At 38.7% G+C, this 19,402-nt stretch overlaps 1 protein-coding gene across 2 annotated transcripts in view; it reads left to right on the top strand.

Moving 5' to 3' along the window:
• CWH43 (cell wall biogenesis 43 C-terminal homolog) overlaps positions 1-19,402 on the top strand; it is a 49,124-nt gene that overhangs the window by 17,890 nt on the left and 11,832 nt on the right. For both annotated transcript variants that reach the window (XM_017680852.3, XM_073237628.1), the window contains 7 exons: positions 268-525; positions 2,761-2,886; positions 5,703-5,782; positions 8,713-8,818; positions 9,915-10,050; positions 11,685-11,834; positions 19,250-19,394. In XM_017680852.3, coding sequence (XP_017536341.3) covers positions 268-525; positions 2,761-2,886; positions 5,703-5,782; positions 8,713-8,818; positions 9,915-10,050; positions 11,685-11,834; positions 19,250-19,394 — 1,001 coding nt within the window. The remainder of the gene's footprint in view (positions 1-267; positions 526-2,760; positions 2,887-5,702; positions 5,783-8,712; positions 8,819-9,914; positions 10,051-11,684; positions 11,835-19,249; positions 19,395-19,402) is intronic.

The raw sequence follows: 19,402 nt of genomic DNA, 5'->3' as shown, positions 1-19,402 counted from the left end.
TGAAGAAATAGGCCTGGATTGAGATTTACTAGACTCAACATTCCACCTCCAGTTGTCCGAGTAACCAGCTGTATGACCTTAAGCAAATCACATTAACCTTGCCAGAACCTGTTTCTTATCAGTCTGGAGATTGGACCACTGTGCCCCTGAGGTCCCTTCTGGCTTTGAAAAGCTATAAATTGGTCATCCTATAAGCTTGTTTTTTTTAGAAACTGAAAGAGACGGTTACTGCTTTCCTGATTTTTTCTTTCTCTCTTTCACGAACAGGAGCAGCTTCGGCTGCAGGTCTCCTTTACCTGCCCACCTGGGCAGCCGCTCTTTCTGGCTGTGTACTTGCCCTCTTCACAGCATCCATGTGGCCTCAAGTGCTTGCACAGCTTATTAGTTCAGAGTCAAGCCCGGGGAAAACCATGACCACTGCCATGATATTTTACCTTCTAGAAATATTTTTCTCTGCATGGTGCACGGCTTTTAAATTTGTCCCAGGAGGCGTCTATGCCAGAGAAAGATCGGATGTGCTTTTGGGTGAGTACATTTGGAAAGTTTGGATTAAAGTAACTACATGAAAATACCCTTCAGGACTGACTAGGCTTTAGCACTTTCCACCACTAGTGGAAATGAAGGTACTACTTTGAAATGAAATTTTAATTCATCAGTGTGTTTCAGTAGTATTTGTAACTGCCGAGGCCTTTTAAGTGAATTAGTTGTGGAAAAAACAAGTTTAACCCACAATAAATTAAAAAACAAGTACTCTGTAACATATATATGATAGGAAAAAGTATGATCATAATGTTAGGCTTGTAAATATATATAGGAATTGTGATATTTTGGTTCTCCTGAATTTCATCTATGATTTTTATCTACCATATTTTACCAATAATATGTTTTTTTGCATATATGAATCTTAGTGTAAATGAAAAATCCTCAACTCATTGATTAAATATTTGCATTTCAGTGGTTATGAACTTACATACCAAAATTAGAATTTCATAAACTTCATTTAATATTTCAAAAATTGCCTTCTGGCAATAATGAATTTACTGAAATACACCTGACATATGTAAATCAAATGTTGCCTGTCTTTTTAGTTTAAATAAAACATGTTAGATGCTTTCACGATAAAATCTTTAAAAAATTGAGGAGGCAAAACATGTTGATAAGGGGATTCAGTTCTTGTTTGTTCACACATTCATTTTTCCATTGGTTCATTTATTTATTAAGAACTATTGCATACCTGCTATTCCAGGCACAGTGTCAGGTGTTGGAGACTTAAGAGACAAAGGGGCCGTGCTCACCTGGAGCTTCAGTGTAGTAGGCAAAACAGCAATAGGCAAATACTTAAGGAATTACGTTTCAGGTGAGTGCTGAGCAGAAGTCTAGGCTTCTCCTTGTGTCTCTTTGCAGTTCCCCCTTGGCCCTGGGTCTACATCCAGCTACTCCCTACATTTTCACATAAACTTTTCTACTCCATGAGCTAGACATCTATCAGGACAGGCTGATTTGGAAGGTATTTTTTAATTACAAAAAATACTTTAAACAACTTTTTGAGAACTTGACATTCCTGGTAAACACCCACACGTGCATCTCATTAGGAGCGTACGTTGCTACATTTCCTTTGCAATAATCTTGGCTTTGTGAATTTTGTTTTTCTTCTGGTTTCTTTCAGGTGGGTGTACTCTGTCCTGCTCTATCTGCCTGTCCAATGCCCTGCTTTTCTCTTACTCCAGCTTGCTTAGGGGTTTGCCATGTGGAGAAAACAAATGAAAGTAAGAGTAAATCTAAGCATAAGTTTATTTCTTTGGAATGTTATGAGTGATGTGTTTTTTTTAGTTCCTTTTCATTATTGATGGGACTGTAGAAACAAGTGCTTTATTACCGCTTCATACAACTAAAATTTTTTTTTTTAGTAAATAAGAGTGACATTATATTGCTAAGCACAAATACTAAGGAACACTGGTAATGTTTCAAGTGTGTTTAATACAATAGAAAATAATCTGTATTAATCAGAAGTTAGCTATAATTTATTAGGGTTTCTCCTCCTATTTCCTGAAAATTGCACATAATTTTTTTTTTGGCTAGGCTTCTGCCAAAGCTTTCAACTTTTACTTGACATTTCCTGATTTACATATTGTTCCCCCATACCTCTGTGTCCATTCTCAGATATGTAACTTTGGAAGTATGTAAACTTTACATGCCAGCTAGGTTGTAGTGCATCCTAGTTGAGCTCAACGTTATTTGCCAGTCTTGGTACCATGTGAGTTCTGGCAGGCACCCTCTGGGAGGGCCGGCAGCCAGGCCAGAATCAAGGCCACAAACGCTACTGTGTCAAGAACCTACATATCATTCTTTTGTGCTAGCAACTTGGTGCATGTGAGGTCTTTTCAACGGAGAAGACAGCCCTGACAGCGGTTCAGAAAGCTCCTTTCTCCTGTGCTCCGCCCTGCCGCACAGTCAGCAGTGATGTGATTGTTATCAGCGTAGCAAATAGGAAACACTCCAAAAGTTAAAAGAAACCCCTCATCAGGAAAAGACTGGGGTCTTTGCATTTAACACATGATTCCTAGAAACCTAGGTGATTTCTTATGATCATCCCAGTATCAGAAATACTACTAGAATAATTGCTTTGGTACTGAAATAAATGAATTCAATAACTGAATTTTCAGGGTATGTCCATTTAAATGAAATCTAGGCTTCTGGCATTTACCATTGGAAGGATTTGGGGATTAAAATGAAATATGTTCTTTTTTTCTCTTTGAACAGGGACAGTGATGCTGATTATTGGGCTGAATATGCTCTTTGGTCCTAAGAAAAGCCTTGACTTTCTTCTTCAAACAAAGAACAGTCCCAAAGTGCTTTGCAGAAAGAGTGAGAAATGCATGAAACTTTGTAAGTTTAGTTATGCTTTTTTTAAAGCACTTTATTATCAATATACATTTTCAAACCTGTGTGAAATAAAGGGTATAAATGATTCCTCATGAACCCTGCACCCACTTCCAACAGTTACTAACATTCTGCCAATGTTGTTAACAGCTACCTTCCCCACTGCTTTTAGTGAAATGCTTTAAAGCAAATCTCTGGTATCATGTCATTTCAACCTTAAATACTCTGTGTAAAGTTTTGTTTTACTTCTAATGTGGATGACTTTGGTAGAATTTTCAGTGTGTTTTATTTTAATAGTTGAGACTGTTTATTTCATTTTTTCTCTTTTTTTGGGAGATTAAATATGTTAATGTTTGGAATATTGATGAACTAGAAGCTCAGATGTGAAATTAGTTTAATATTCAATCTGACTCATTTCAAATGGATTAAATGAAAATATTTATCGAATGTATAACATTTGCAGATAGTGTATTAAGGAAACACTATGTAGTGTTATGTAGGGTACAAAGACATGTAAAAATTGGTCTCCACCCTACATGACTTGATACTTTACTAAAGAGGACAAAATATTTTAATTAAAGAGATATGAGGCAATTAAGCTGACTACAATTTTAGTGTATTTCTAAAATGTCACAAAGTAGTAAGGCCATTATTTAAACACCTTCATATATATCATATTTTGAAAAGATAATATTAAAATATAGGGCAAATTTTTTAAATATACACTTTTTTTTGTGTGTGTTCTTATGTTTTAGGTGTGTCCCTAAAACAAGGAGCTGGCATTTTTTGTTTGTTTTTAATCCTGACAATTTTTGTTGTTATTATTATTACAACTGAGAACCAGAATTCTTTAATTCATTCATCGAATTGAGGCATTTGGAAAAGTTTATTTACAAAATTATGAAGTTGTTTTAGACAGTTTTGTGTGATTTTTAAAAAATAGACCTTATGTTTTAGAGCTGTTTTAGGTTTATGGTAAAATCGAGCACAAAGTAGAGAGATTTCCCTCTGACCCCACAATCTCCCTCACTATCAGCATCCCCAACTTGAGTAGTACATTCACAATCAGTGAGCCTACACTGACACATCACTGTCACCCAAAGCCCATAGTTTACATTAGGGCTTTCTCTTTGTGGTATATATAGTCTGTAGGTTTCGATAAGTGAATACTGACGTGTATTCCCCATTATAGTATCACGCAGAGTAGTTTCACTGCCTTAAAAATCCTCTGTGCTCTGCCTATTCATCCTTCCCTCCCCCTATCAATGGAACCACTATCTTTGTCTTTAAAAAAAACTAACAGGTTTTATTTTTTAGAGCAGTTTTGGGTTTGCAGAAAAGTTAAGCAGCAAGTATAGAATTCCCATATACCCAGTTTCCACTGTTATTAACATCTTACATTATTTTGGTACCCTTGTTACTATTGATGAGCCTATGTTGATACATCATTATTAACTAAAGTCTATAGCTTACATTATAGTCCACTCTTGTAGGTTCTGTGAGTGTTCACAAATGTGCAGTGATGTGTATCCAGCATTATAGCGTCATACATGATAGTTTTCCCTGGGTTTCACCTGTTCTTTCCCTCCTTCCTCCAAACCCTGGCAACTACTAAAAAGTGATTACTTTAATATCTCCACTGTCTTGCCTTTTCTGGAATGTCAATCTTGTCTTTTAACTTTAAAATGTAATTTATTTTTGTTGTGATTTCTCACGTGTATTGCTATCTTACATTATTTTTGCTTTTTCTACTTTCTCTAGGTTTATTTTTTCCTTTTCTTTCTTCTGCGTTGAGTTTTCTTTCTCTTTTTCTTATTCTCCTTCTCCATACTCCTCTTTCTAGTTTGGAAATTCTATCTTCAATTTCTGTTTTTTTAATACTTGGTGGTTTTTTTCTTAACATATTAAAGATGTTATTCCCCTGTCATCTGCCTTCTGTATTTGCTGTTAGTGTATTCTTTGCTCCTTTGAAGATAATCTATTTTTTCTTTCTGGCAGCTCTTAACATTTCTCTTTGGTATTTTGGAGTTTCACGGTGATGTATCTGGATGTGGATTACCCCCTCCCCCATCTTGCTTGTGAGTGTTTGGACTTTCTGAATCTGAAGAGTTGTGTCTATTATCAATTCTGGAAAATTGTCAGCATTGCTTCTGCAAATATTGCCTCTTTTCCATTCTTTTTCTTCTTCCTTTCTGACTCCAATTAAATATGTGTTGGAACTTCTCCATATCTCTTAACTTCTTTTATATTTCATACTTTTGTTTTTAAGTCACCTCTTGAACTAATTCTCTGTTCAGTTTTGTCTAATCTGTTATTTATCTTGTCCATTGAGTTTCTAATTGTAAATATTATATAATTTTATTTCTAGAAATCTATTTTATCTCTTTACATATTCTCCTGATCATTAATTTAATCTCATATTACTCATCCTACTGAATACTTTCTTTTATTTTTCTAAATGTATTAGGCATGCCTATTTTATATTTTCATTCTGAAAGTTCCAATATCTGAAGTTTTATGGGTTTGATTCTGCAGGGTGTTTTTCCTGCTGGTTTCTGCTCATGAAGTTTTTCATGTATATTATTTTTTGCATATATTTCTGATTTATTTTTACTTTAAGCTCATGGTCCATGGAATATTTTAAGGAAGATTGTTTGAAACCTGAGTTTAAAATATGAATTATGTGTGCATGTCACCCATGAGACTTAACTCCTTAGACATTTGCCCAATGCACAAAATCCTTGGCTGATAGGTTTAATAATTTCATAAAAATTATTAAAAAATAATTTAGTTTCTTTTAAACAATGATTTCTTCTGTTTAGTTTTGTGGCTGCTTGTTGGTGTTGGGTTATTGGGATTAGGACTACGACATAAAAGCTATGAGAAGAAATTGGGCCAAGGGGTAAGTAAACATTATGATAGAGAATTTTATATGGTGTATGTGTATATACCTACATTTGTATACTTCACCATTATGGCTGAACTTTATGCCTGGAACTAGTGACTTCATGGCCCTGGGTCCCACCCCTTTGGTCACAGGCTCATAACATAGCGGGATTATTTTATGTAGTCAGGGTCTTGGGACATGACAAGCCCATATATTGGAGGCAGAGTGCTTGTGATTTTGTAGCATATGTTTACTTTTGTCATTCTTTGACTTAACATATCTAACCTATGAGATAAACAACTATTTTTAATGGGCTTCTTTGTACCATTTGGTAGATATTGCTGAAGACAACACCATGAAATTCTTTAAGAAAAATCTTATAGATAATTCTCAATTTGGAATTTTATAAGAAGCTTGTGTATTGATGGGTGGAAATTTTGTTGTCTCTTCCTTTTTCCCCTTGCTATCTATAGTTTTAAATGTTTTTATTGCCCCTTTCTCCTCTAGACAAGTAGGCAAGAGCAAGAATAAGTCGTGGCAATGTTGTGCATTCTGTATGCTCCGATATAGAGTTTGATGTACTTCATACTACAGTTAGAATTACAGTTTTGGCTACAACAGAATTTGAGGGCCAACTTTGAATTTTAGCAATCTGTATTACTGGGCACATTTCTCATAGTACATGAAAAGCTATACTGAGGATGGAGACTATGCTTCTCCTGTTTGCTTTTGTACTCTCAGCACCTCACAGAGCTTGGGACATACTCAGAACTCATTAACCATTTCTTAATAAGTCTATTTCTTTTGCCCATTGCTAGTTGTTATTATTCCAACATAATGTCAGTTAGAAGAGGACACCTAATTTTAGCCAGGGATTCTTTTTAAAAGGAGTCGTTTCAGTTGGGTTTAGTACTTGTCCTTTTGTTTATTCATTCATTCATTCACTTGATAAATTCTTATTGATTGTCTCCGTGGTAGCTGGTGCCAGGGATAGAGGTCAACAAGTTGGACATGATCTCTGCCATCATGGAGTTTACATTCTCATAAGGGAGAAAGATGGTATTCAGAGGAACAAATTAATACAGATTATCACTTTAGATCAGGCTTATCTGAAGCAACTAGGATTATGGAGTAGAGAGTAACAACTGGGTCTGGGTGGTTAGAGAAGGCTGCCAGGTGGTGGTATTTGAGTTGAGTCTTGGAAGTTGAGAAACAGCCAGTTGTTTTTGAGAGGTAGGATTAAGGAGCCAGGCAGAGGGCATATGTGTAAAGGACTGAGGAAAACAGCCTCGGTGTGTGTGAGGAGTTGAGCAGCATCAGGGTGGATGATGTGGCTGAAGCTTGGTGAACAAGCGGAAGAGTGGTAAAAGATGAGGCTGGAGAGGTTGTCAAGGGGGTCACATCATGTAGGGCCTTACAGAGCACAGTAAAGAGTTCTGATTTACTTTGTTTGCCATGGAAGCTACCTGTGTTTGAAGCAGGAGCATGACAAATCATGACATATCAATTTGGCTGTTGTGTGAAGAATGGATTATAGGGTGAGAGCAGGGAGGTAAGGATGAGGCTCAGCTGCCCAGGAGAGACTATGGATGTGTGGATGGTGTGGTGGCAGTGGAGTTGAAGAGAAGTAGATAGGCTTGGAATGTAAAGTAGATAGACATAATATAGTTTGAAAGTAGAGCTGATAGGATTTCCTGATGGAATAGATGTTGTTAGATGCAAAGAAGAAAGGAATCAAGGATAACGTCACTGTTTTTGGCTTGAGCAACTGGATGGAGGGGGATGGCATTTACTGATGTGGGAAGAATGAGGGAATAGCAAATTTTGGAGTGATGAAGTCCACAGTTAATTATAGGTGTACAGTTACATGAAAAGGGACAGCTTGATGAATAATATATAATCTTGTCTCTTGAAAACTTTTGACGGTTCCATTCTCTTTATATGACATTCACTGAACTGAATAATCTCCCTTGTATAAAGATGAGATGCTCAGCCCACTGTGGTAGCACACTCACCTGTTTTTGTTAAACAGTGGCCCTCCCATGCCAAGAGGTTGCTACTCAGCCTTCTCCCAACCTGAACTTGTATGGTCCACTTTGAGTTGGTTTCTCAGTTGTGATGGATTTTTCTAATCCAGTCACACTTTTTCACAGGATTCCTGTTGTAGGTCAGTAAGTATTAGTCTGAGATGGACAGTTAGGCTTGAGCAACGCATTCTCTGGCTGAGCTCACAGACCCAAAAGAGGAGCTCTCAAAGGGGTCTGTGCTCCTGAACCTTGGCCTTGCCAGTACAGTAGGGGAGTGACACCACAACTTAGAGTTAGCAGACCACTTTACAAATCTGTTAAAGGACTCTTTGTATCCCTCTGTGATCTCATTCTTCTTCGGTGCAAGGGAACCCCTATTCTAATATGGTGTTTATAGTTTTCATTCATTTCTTTATGTTGTTGTATATGGTATAGTCTTAGACAATACTGTTTTTTTCCATGTCTTTAACTTTATCTAAATGACATATATATTTTGCAGCTTACTTTTTCACTTAATATCATCTTTGTGAGATTCATGCATATGGAATTAAGTAGCTCTAACTCATTTATTAGGGCTGTGTAGTAGTCCATTAATTATTTATTCATTTTTGTGCTTTTACTACTGAAACAACAGCGAGGTTGTTTCTCATTTTTTGCCATTATAAACAGTGCTTTTTATAAATGTTCACTCTCAAACAGTCCTCCTAACTTCCAAGCTTTAGTTAGAAGTTCATATATTTATTATGAGCATACTACCTAACAATTATCTCCTTAATTTTATGAATTAAATGTGAGCAAATGTCTAAGGAAATTCCTTTGTTGAACTATGAATTTTAGTAGAGAGGTGGAGAATACTGGGTCACTGAAACTGCCATTGTTCAGTCACTTCTAACAGTGAACATTAACACTGTTCCTTAGGCACCAACCACAGAGGTCTCTGTTGCCATCTGGCCTTTCAGGTTTGGCTATGATAATGAAGGATGGTCTAGTCTAGAGAGATCAGCTCAACTGCTCAATCAAACAGGTAAGTCTTACTGGGATTAGCTACAGGTTTTGAGAAACTACAATTGTTACTTTGAGCAAGATCATAAGTAATGGGGGAGGATTTGCTGGGTCATAAACTAATTTCTTAAAAAGGCTTTGATGGGCAGCTGCTAGAGGATTAAGCTTCTATAACCACATCTCTTCTTGTTTGAGAGCATTAATTCAGTGGAGTCTGAACAAAGCCTCATACTGGGTATCTGTAGGGGATTCTTGTCATGCCTCTGCAGTTAGAGATGCCCGTGCTGGTGGGTCCTCTCACTTGGGAACACACTATTGGGGACCTGATAACTGTCAGTTAAGGGCAGAATGGTTCAGAGTGATTCTCACTTATGAAGCAAATTGCCTTCAAGATCCTAAACACTGCCATCTGGCAGGTGCTGCACCTGGCACCTTGTTCCGACTCTTGCTCCTGACAGTGTGTTCTTCAAGGAACAGCCAGGGGAACTTTTAGAAGTGTAACTCAGATCAGATTGCTCCAGTGTTTTTTTTCGGTTTCTGTGCCCTGGGGGTTTCATCTTTGGCTCTTCAATCAACTACATGAAGAGTGGAGCAAGATACATTAAGGGCCAAACTGTTCTGGTTATTCCAGATTCCTGGGGGATCTGTATGATTCTAATGCTGCTAAGAAATTTCCTTGGCTCTTAGTCCTTTAGCTCTAATTGTAGGCCTCTGAGGTACCTCTGGCCAGGGTCTGAAAAAGCCAGTAAAGTCACTTCGATGCCAATACCACGGAGGCGTTTGCCCAGGTATAAACTGCTACTGTGCACCACTCCATTTTTTCTATACGTATATTGGGTATTTGAGAAAGGCATTAAGCTTTGACATTTTGGGTAAGATGTTAACAATATTTAAAAATTTAGACAAGTTATGCTTGTATCTTTACCCACATTTCCTCAATGTTTTAATTATGTTCTAAATATGGTACAATGCTTATAAAGCTCAGATTTGAACCACTTCACTTTAGTGACTCATTAGGAATTACCTTGTTTTTTATTTATGAGTAAAGGCAAAATGGTAAAGAATAGTTTTGCTAATTGGATTTGCACTGCTGTACATGCATTTTCTTTTCTAAACAGGTGCAGATTTCTTAACAATTTTGGAGAGCGACGCTTCTAAGCCCTTTATTGGGAACAATGACTTAACCATGTGGCTAGGGGAGAAGTTGGGTTTTTATACTGACTTTGGTCCAAGCACAAGGGATCACACTTGGGGGTGAGTGCACCTTGGGAATTAATCCTGAACACAGCCCTGAAAGACGGCAGCACAGACCTGGGGTGGGAGGTTGATCTTGTCACCCCTCAGTCCCGTGAATATGCCCCAGTGATGCTTCTCGGGGGATGAGGAAATGCTGACGATGGGTGTATTCCATAATTGGGTGGTTTCCCTCTAGCTGGCTAGTTTCAGTTCTTCTCCATAACAAAGTGAGGTTCATTCAGTGAGGTTACAGCACTAAGCATGTCTGAGCTGGATGCCATCCTCCCAGAGCTCGCATTCTAGGGGGGAGACAGAAACCAAACATGGCCACACAGAAGTAAGTAAGGTCATTTATCTTAGGAGAGACTGGTAAGTGCCTTGAGGGCAGGGTGGCCAGGAAGGGCTCTCTGAAGACCTCAGGATGAGAAGGGCCTGGAGCCAGCTGGGGAAAGAGTGGGGGGACTGCCAGCAGAAAGGCCCGAGGCGGGCTGAAACTTGGTGTGTGCCTGAGCCTCGGGCCTGAGGGGGCCGCCCTGGTGAGGATGGAGGCCCAGGGGTGCCACCGGGTCTTGCAGGCCCTATAACCCATGCCGAGGACTAATTTAATTCAGTTTTGATGGGAAACCATTGGACGATTGTAAACACTGGAGCAATCTGATCTGAGTTACACTTCTAAAAGTCCCTCTGGCTGTTCCTTGAAGAACACACTGTCAGGAGCAAGAGTTGGAACAAGGTGCCAGGTGCAGCACCTGCCAGATGGCAGTGGGAACTGCGGACATGGAGAGAAGGGGGCAGATTCAGGACCTGTTTTGGAACAGAGCTGACAGGACGTACTGGTGTCTAGATGTCAGGGGCCATGGAGTGACAGGAGCAATATCTGGGGTTTGTTTTTTTTTTGCCTGACTTGATAGGAGATGATGCCATTTAATGGGGCAGGAAAGACCAGGCAAGCAGCAGGCTCATGCTAAGTTTGAGGTGGCCCTGGACAGTCAGGCGAAGTCCAGAGGTGGTTGTGGCACCTGGAGGGCTGAGTGGGTCAGGACAAGCTGGACGTGTAAATTCAGGGATCATCACTGTACAGTGGTCCTGTCGGAAGGACTCCATGAGGGCATCGGAGAGAGAAGGCATGCAGCCAGGGGAGAGAAGCCAGCTGAGGTCTGAGCTTGCTCATCCTTTTCATATAGAACTTTTTTGACCTAGAATGAGGTGGAAAATGTTTTCATATCCTCATTGGACAGTTTTTAATTTCTAATTTTGTAAAACTTTTATTTTGTGTCCTTGCTGGCAGGACTGTACATTCCCAAATGTATTAGTATTGGAATTGTTTATGCACGCATGTTGCCAGAAGAGCAATGCAAGTGAAGTGGATTTTGTGTATTATTAATTCTGGCTTTTGTGTATCTCCATAGCACTTATTAAAACAAGAGTTGATTGAGTTGAGCAAGTGGCATAGCGAGATATCCTAAAGAGCAGAGATGCATGAAGCATCAAGCAGACTGCCACATACGTCTCTGCCACATTATTGCTCTGAACGCCCCTCATGGGATGCATGGAGTGATACTTCCTGTTTAATGCATTTGCCTTGTTCTGTCTGCATGATATGGTAGCACCAACAATAAATGGTACACTAGTTTCTTTTCATCCCAATACAGGATTATGGTTTTGTCAAGATACCCAATTGTGAAATCAAAGCATCACCTTCTTCCGTCACCAGAGGGCGAGATCGCACCGGCCATAACACTGACTGTTAGCATCTCGGACAAGCTGCTGGATTTTGTTGTGACACACTTTGGGAATCATGAGTGGGTTTCTTTACTCTTTGTAATAGTATACAAGTGCCAAGAAATATTATTAACACGTTACTTTGATTTCCACACATTTATCTATCTTCTTTTTTTCTCTCAGAGTATTTTTTCTTGTGTTGCTGGTTTAGAAATTTTTAAAATAGGAACATTTGAGATGCAGGCAGTCCTTCATGATAGTACAGGGCAGCAGGGACAGCCACTTTAGTCAGCGGTCACTGAGCAGGTCCTGAAGTTAAGTGCATATCTTTGCTCTGTATAAAGTCAGTACTAATAGAGCCCCACTTTACAGACTGATAGAGGTTCTATGGCTTGTCCAACCAGTCTCACACAGCTAGCATGGACCTGCTAATATATCCCCCAACAATGCATGACACTGACTCCCCAGAGTAGGATAGCTACCCAGCAGGGGCAGAGACTGCCTGTGGTGGAGAGGGTATGGCAGAAAGCACCTGCTTGCAAACCGGCAGGTTCTGAGAAGAGAGGGAAGGGTTTGAGACAAGCATGCCCAGTTCATCTTCTAAATTTAATTAATTAGAAACGTCCTCCCCAAAAGTAAAGTGCACGTGAGAGAGAGGCCTGAGATAATTTCCTAAGAAAGTACTGCTACAAGGAGACATGAGAAATGGGATGAGTTTACCCCCAAAGAACTGCATTCACAACCAGTGACTCAGTACTGAATAAATTATGAATAATGACAAAAATAGACTGTAAAAGCAAAGATAAAGGTATATAATTTGTACCCTAACATATGAAACATTCTTAAAAATTTTTTTAAAAATTTTGGTATCATTAATATACAATTACATGAGCAACATTGTGGTTACTAGATTCCACGCATTATCAGGTCCCTACCACATACATACCCCATTATAGTCACTGTCCATCAGTGTAGTAAGATGCTATAGAATCATTACTTGTCTTCTCTGTGTTATACTTCCTTCCCTGTGTACCCCAGCCCCACATTATGTGTGCTAATTGTAATGCCTCCTTTTCCCCCTATCCCTCCCTTACCACCCATCCTCCCCAGTCCCTTTCCCTTTGGCAACTGTTAGTCCATTCTTGGGTTCTGTGAGTCTACTGCTGTTCTGTTCCTTCAGTTTTTGCTTTGTTCTTATACTCCACAGATGAGAGAAATCATTTGATACTTGTCTTTCTCCACCTGGCTTATTTCACTAAGCATAATACCCTCTAGTTCCATCCATGTTGTTGCAAATGGTAGGATTTGTTTTCTTCTTATGGCTGAATAATATTCCATTGTGTATATGTACCACATCTTCTTTATTCATTCATCTACTGATGGACACTTGGGTTGCTTCCATTTCTTGGCTGTTGTAAATAGTGCTGCGATAAACATAGGGGTGCATATGTTTTTTTCATACTGGGCTCCTGCATTCTTAGGGTAAATTCCTAGGAGTGGAATTCCTGGGTCAAATGGTATTTCTATTTTGAGTTTTTTTGAGGAACCTCCATACTGCTTTCCACAATGGTTGAACTATTTTACATTCCCACCAGCAGTGTAGGAGGGTTCCCCTTTCTCCACAACCTTGCCAACATTTGTTTTTGTTTGTCTTTTGGATGGTGGCAATCCTTACTGGTCTGAGGTGATATCTCATTGTGGTTTTAATTTGCATTTCTCTGATGACTAGCAATGTGGAGCATCTTTTCATGTGTCTGTTAGCCATCTGAATTTCTTCTTTGGAGAAGTGTCTGTTCAGATCCTCTGCCCATTTTTTAATTGAATTATTTGTTTTTTGTTTGTTGAGGTGCATGAGCTCTTTGTATATTTTGGATGTCAACCCTTTATCGGATATGTCATTTATGAATATATTCTCCCATACTGCAGGATGTCTTTTTGTTCTACTGATGGTGTCCTTTGCTGTACAGAAGCTTTTTAGTTTGATATAGTCCCACTTGTTCATTTTTGCTTTTGTTTCCCTTGCCTGGGGAGATAGGTTCATGAAGAAGTTGTTCATGTTTATATTCAAGAGAGTTTTGCCTATGTTTTCTTCTAAGAGTTTTATGGTTTCATGACTTACATTCAAGTCTTTGATCCATTTTGAATTTACTTTTGTGTGTGGAGTTAGACAGTTATCCAGTTTCATTCTCTTACATGTATCTCCAGCTTTACCAACACCAGCTGTTGAAGAGGCTGTCATTTCCCCATTGTATTTCTATGGCTCCTTTATCATGTATCAATTGACCATTTATGCTTGGGTTAATATCTGGACCCTCTATTCTGTTCCACTGGTCTATGGGTCTGTTCTTGTGCCAGTACTAAATTGTCTTGATTACTGTGGCTTTGTAGTAGAGCTTGAAGTTGGGAAGCGAGATTCCCCTGCTTTATTCTTCCTTCTCAGGATTGCTTTGGCTATTCGGGCTCATTTGTGGTTCCATATGAATTTTAGAGCTGTTTGTTCCAGTTTATTGAAGAATGCTATTGGTATTTTGATAGGGATTGCATTGAATCTGTAGACTGCTTTAGGCAGGATGGCCATTTTGACAATATTAACTCTTCCTATCCATGAGCATGGGATGTGTTTCCATTTATTGGTAACTTCTTTAATTTCTCTTATGAGTGTCTTGTAGTTTTCAGAGTATAGGTCTTTCACTTCCTTGGTTAGGTTTGTTCCTAGGCATTTTATTCTTTTTGGTGCAACTGTGAATGGAATTGTTTTCCTGATTTCTCTTCCTGCTAGTTCATCTTAGCATATAGGAATGCAAGAGATTTCTGTGTATTAATTTTGTGTCCTGCAACTTTGCTGAATTCAGATATTAGATCTAGTAGTTTTGGAGTGGATTCTTTAGGGTTTTCTATGTACAATATCATGTCATCTGCAAACAGTGACAGTTTGACTTCTTCCTTGCCAAGATGGATGCCTTTTATTTCTTTGTTTTGTCTGATTGCTGTGGCTAGGAGCTCCAGTACTATGTTGAATAAAAGTGGGGCATCCTTGTCTTGTTCCTGATCTTAGAGGAAAAGCTTTCAGCTTCTCGTTAAGTATGATGTTGACTGTGGGTTTGTCATATATGGCCTTTATTATGTTGAGGTACTTGCCCTCTATACCCATTTTGTTGAGAATTTTTATCATGAATGGATGTTGAATTTTGTTGAATGTTTTTACAGCATCTGTGGAGATCTTCATGTCATCTTTGTCCTTCTTTTTGTTGATGTGGTGGATGATGTTGATGGATTTTTGAATGTTGTACCATCCTTGCATTCCTGGGATGAATCTCACTTGATCATGGTGTATGATCCTCTTGGTGTATTTTTTAATTTGGTTTGCTAATATTTTGTTGAGTGTTTTTGCATCTATGTTCATCAGGGATATTGGTCTGTACTTTTCTTTTTTTGTGGTGTCTTTGTCTGGTTTTGGTATTAGAGTGATGCTAGCTTCATAGAATTAGTTTGTAACTATTCCCTCCTATTCTATTTTTTGGAAAACTTTAAGGAGAATGGGTATTATTTCTTCTCTAAATGTCTGATAAAATTCAGCAGTAAATGCATCTGGTCCAGGGGTTTTGTTTTTGGGTAGTTTTTTTGATTACTGCTTCTATTTCATTGCTGGTAGTTCATCTGTTTAGATATTCTGTTTTTTTCCTTAAACAATTGAATGCTGAATGTAAAGCTTAGTCTACAAAATATGGTCTACATGTCCTATCTACACTCATGACATAAGAGGTCATGGAGCTTTAAAGCGACATACAGAAAATTAGTAAAACAACTTTGTTGTACTGTAAGTTTCACCTAAACACAACTAATGTGTCTGCTACTCTTATTTTCCTATTACCTCGCTTTTTCTCACAGTATTTTGTGGATCTGTGAAAATATACGTGACTATTTTCTAAGTAATGAAAGCAAGCCATCCACATGTAATCAGTGTGAAGCACCCGCTAATCGGACTCTTGCTGGGTCCCTAGAAATAAGAAGAGCCTGTAGAGATGGGTGATGTGGATGGTTTGTATCTCTTTGAAAATCTGTTTGAAGAAATGCCTTCTGTTTCTTTCAGTAATTTTCATGTAGCAAGTATAGCCATTCAAAAATCATTCTGCTCACCTTAAACTGAACTTGAATTAGGTTTATCTTTTTAAAATAGGCACTTTTGTGTTTAAAGGTTCATGATGTCAACCTAAGAAACACTTGAATATACATTTTTCCTCTGCTTTTTTCCCCTGCCCCCTTCAACTCCCTTGAATCTCCTCTGAGATATAAATAGACTTAAAGGGTGGAGAAGACTAAGGACAGCCCTGGGAATGTGTTTGGAAAAGAGGGAAGGATTACTTTTTCTGATTTTCTGTTGGCCACATATTCAAAGTGAACACCATACCTTTCACTTGCTATTTTACTTACTCACTTGATTTAACAATAAGCACAACGGCAGCAGCAGTAATAATAATTGCTAATACTTACTGTGGAGATGTAACTCCAGGAAGTGAAGCAGTGCAGTTTACTGGTTAAGAGCATGGAATTCCAGAACCTGGGGTCAGACGGTCTAGTTTGAGTCCTCATTCAAGGTGTATTCTTCACCAAGTTATTGATTATCCTGAGCCTCTGTTTTCTCATCTGTAAATTATAGGCAATAATCCTACCTATGTCATAGGGTTCTTGGGAGAATTAAATGAGATATATTATCTCATGTAATGTATGTGACTACAGTGAGTGCTTAATTAATAACTGGCCAGATCAGACAACTCTAAATATAAGGTACGTGGTCAGCTTAAAAATTAATTCACTCATCAAACATAAATCAAGCAGCTTCCACATCCCAGCACAGTGCTAGGTGCAGTCTTCCCCCTCAGAGCCACAGCTCAGTGTCCCTCTTCACAAGCCCAGCCCGGGAACACTGTAGCCTCCAACAAATGACATGAAGAAGTTCATGCTTCAAAGACTTTGTGAAACCATCATTAAATATTTTCTGTTGCCTTTGTGTGCTACAATACTAGATAAAAATTCTCACTGTGAACAAATGTTTAGAGATTTCATTTTCTAGTGATTATGGCATACAAACATGGAATCATATTAGGAATGAATTACAGAATGCTTATGCATGTTATTAACTGATTCAATAAAATGTTTAAAAATTACTGGCTACACAAATCTCTTTACAAGCAATGAATGGGAAATAGTTTTCTTTAGAAGTCATTTAGGTACACACTGTAACTTAAAATTGGTGTCATTTTAAGTAATTAACTGAACTACCAGTTAATCACCATTTTTTTGTAACATGCATAAATGGACAAAGAAACCACACAGAACCTGTAGTCTGTAGTTACAGTTTTGTTTCTGTTGTAAGGTACTTCAGTGAGCTGCAAATTCTTTTGTCTCTGAAAATTGGATAAAAATTATTTTTCCAGCCCACATTATAGGGTTATTGCACTGATAAAATATTAACAGAAAAGGAAACATAAAACATGTTCTTTCTTTCTTCCCCTTCCTCACTACCCTTTCTTTATACTCATATATAAACTTTTAATTTTTATTATAATCACAGGATAAAATGTATCTCTTAAGAAAATGTAAAAGCAAATTCATAGGTTATTTTCAATAATATATTGCTAAACTATATTTGAATGGAAACACTGTCTGTAATGCAGTGGCTTGGGGATTCTCTAGAACAGACCTGAATCCCAGTTGTGTGTATCAGAAGGGACAGAATTCCTTACAGACCTAGTGAAAGGACTACATACCAAGGTGTTGGAATAGTCAGAGGAACAGATAAGAGATGCTGAGGCTCTCAGACTCTAGTAACAGTGGGGAATCGTGGGCAGGCAGAGGAAACAGTGTTCCCAGAGCCACTGAGGAAGAGGGACCACCAGGCACAAGGAATGCAGGCCTACTGGGGAAGAAATACGCAGACTTTTCTCTCCTCCCACCTTTTCATCTGCTGTTACCTCCATTTGGCAAAACCCACTGGAAATTAGCAGACAAGGGAGTCTAGGAGAGGAAACCTGCAGGGGTCAACCTCCCTGGGCACAGAGAAGGGCTGAGATTTGAGCTGGGTGGGGAGATGAAAAAGAACCATAGGCTTGATATTTGGCCTCATTTAAAAATAGAGCTGATGCCTGTCTGTCAGTTACCATGAGCATTCAGTTTCAAAGATACTAAACAAATGGTCATTTTAACTCTTATTTTTTGAGACATCTTTTAATAGTACTCGTAGCTGTCCACACATTCTTATTTAAGCTTGGCCCTGCCTTCAGATCCTACCTCTTCAATTTTATCCAATTTTCTCAGTCCTCCATGTTCCCCCTCTATCTTCCTTTGTCATTGTTTTTTACTTAACAATCACTTATTAGTTATCTTTGTATATAAATGCCTGTGCTGGTCTACTGCCTATTTTCTCTTGGATCCATTCCTGGCTTGTCTTCCTCTTGGCTACACACTGCAGGGAACCACAGTTCCCAGAGTCCATTGCCTTCTGGCTTCTGGGTAGGTTTAGACAATAGCAGGCACTAGTGCAAGGCTGGAGGGTAAGAGGAGGGGAGAAAGTAGGGTACTTCTCATTTTCTCTCTCTCTGCTTTCTCGTTTCTGGCAGCAGCTGACTCTCTTCAGTGGCTCTAACTCTTCCTTGCATGGTCCCAGTCTTGGCCAGCCTCCTCTGTAACACCATCTCCCACCAGTCAGGGCTGGCTTGTGGTCGCTGGGAGTATCATTTTTTTTCTGGAATCCTTCTAGCCATAGAGATGGTACTGGTTTCTCATTTCTGTAAACTCTGGTTGCCTCACTGACTCCTGTTTGACTTCCTATCACCCAGGTAATCGGTTCCCTATATTAAATTCACTTTGATTGAAATACCTAGAGTGTCAGTTTTCCTGGCTGGGTTGTGTCAAATGATGTCCTTATTTTTTCCAAAACAGACTGACTGTAAACTCCCTAAAAGCTTGATGTACCTGCCTAATTATCTCAGTCATACATGTATAGTGCTTAGCATAACAAAGCATCATGTTTAGCCAGGGGAGTGGGGGGAGGGGGTCTTTCAGAAAGCATTCAGTTGAAGGAGCTGAGTAGGTTACAGAAGACTGCTATGTTCTGTGAATGTCAGAATTCTTCCTCTTACCAGCACTCCTAGATTTTTTTTTAACTTACTTTTTAGCTATAATATGGATGACTGGGTCTCAGATTATTGATATAATTTCTTCTGATAAAAAGTTGAGCAAATGCTGATTTTGAATAGGTATGTGACTCCAAGTGATTTGTGGGGAAAGATTATATTGTTCTTAGCCAGAAGTTAGTTTGTCAGTCTACTCAGTTGATCTGTCTTGTTTGTTTGCATAACATTAAGTCATTTATCCAAGTAGGAATGATTCTGGGCTTGTGCTATGTGTGCCGATATTCTTTGGGAACTGAGGTACCCAGTACTTTTTAAAAATTGTTGCATATACAATAAAAAAGTACATTTTTGCATTTTTTTAGAGATGACCTCGACAGGAAACTTCAGGCTATTGCTGTTTCAAAACTACTGAAAAGTAGTTCTAATCAAGTGATATTCCTGGGATATATCACTTCAGCACCTGGCTCCAGAGATTATGTACAGCTCATTGAACATGGCGATGTGAAGGTAACACA

This window comes from Manis javanica, chromosome 5 (assembly GCF_040802235.1).
Source record: "Manis javanica isolate MJ-LG chromosome 5, MJ_LKY, whole genome shotgun sequence".
Lineage (NCBI taxonomy): Eukaryota > Metazoa > Chordata > Mammalia > Pholidota > Manidae > Manis > Manis javanica.
Note: the sequence above shows the minus strand (reverse complement) of the source record. Positions and strands in the feature narration are given on the sequence as shown.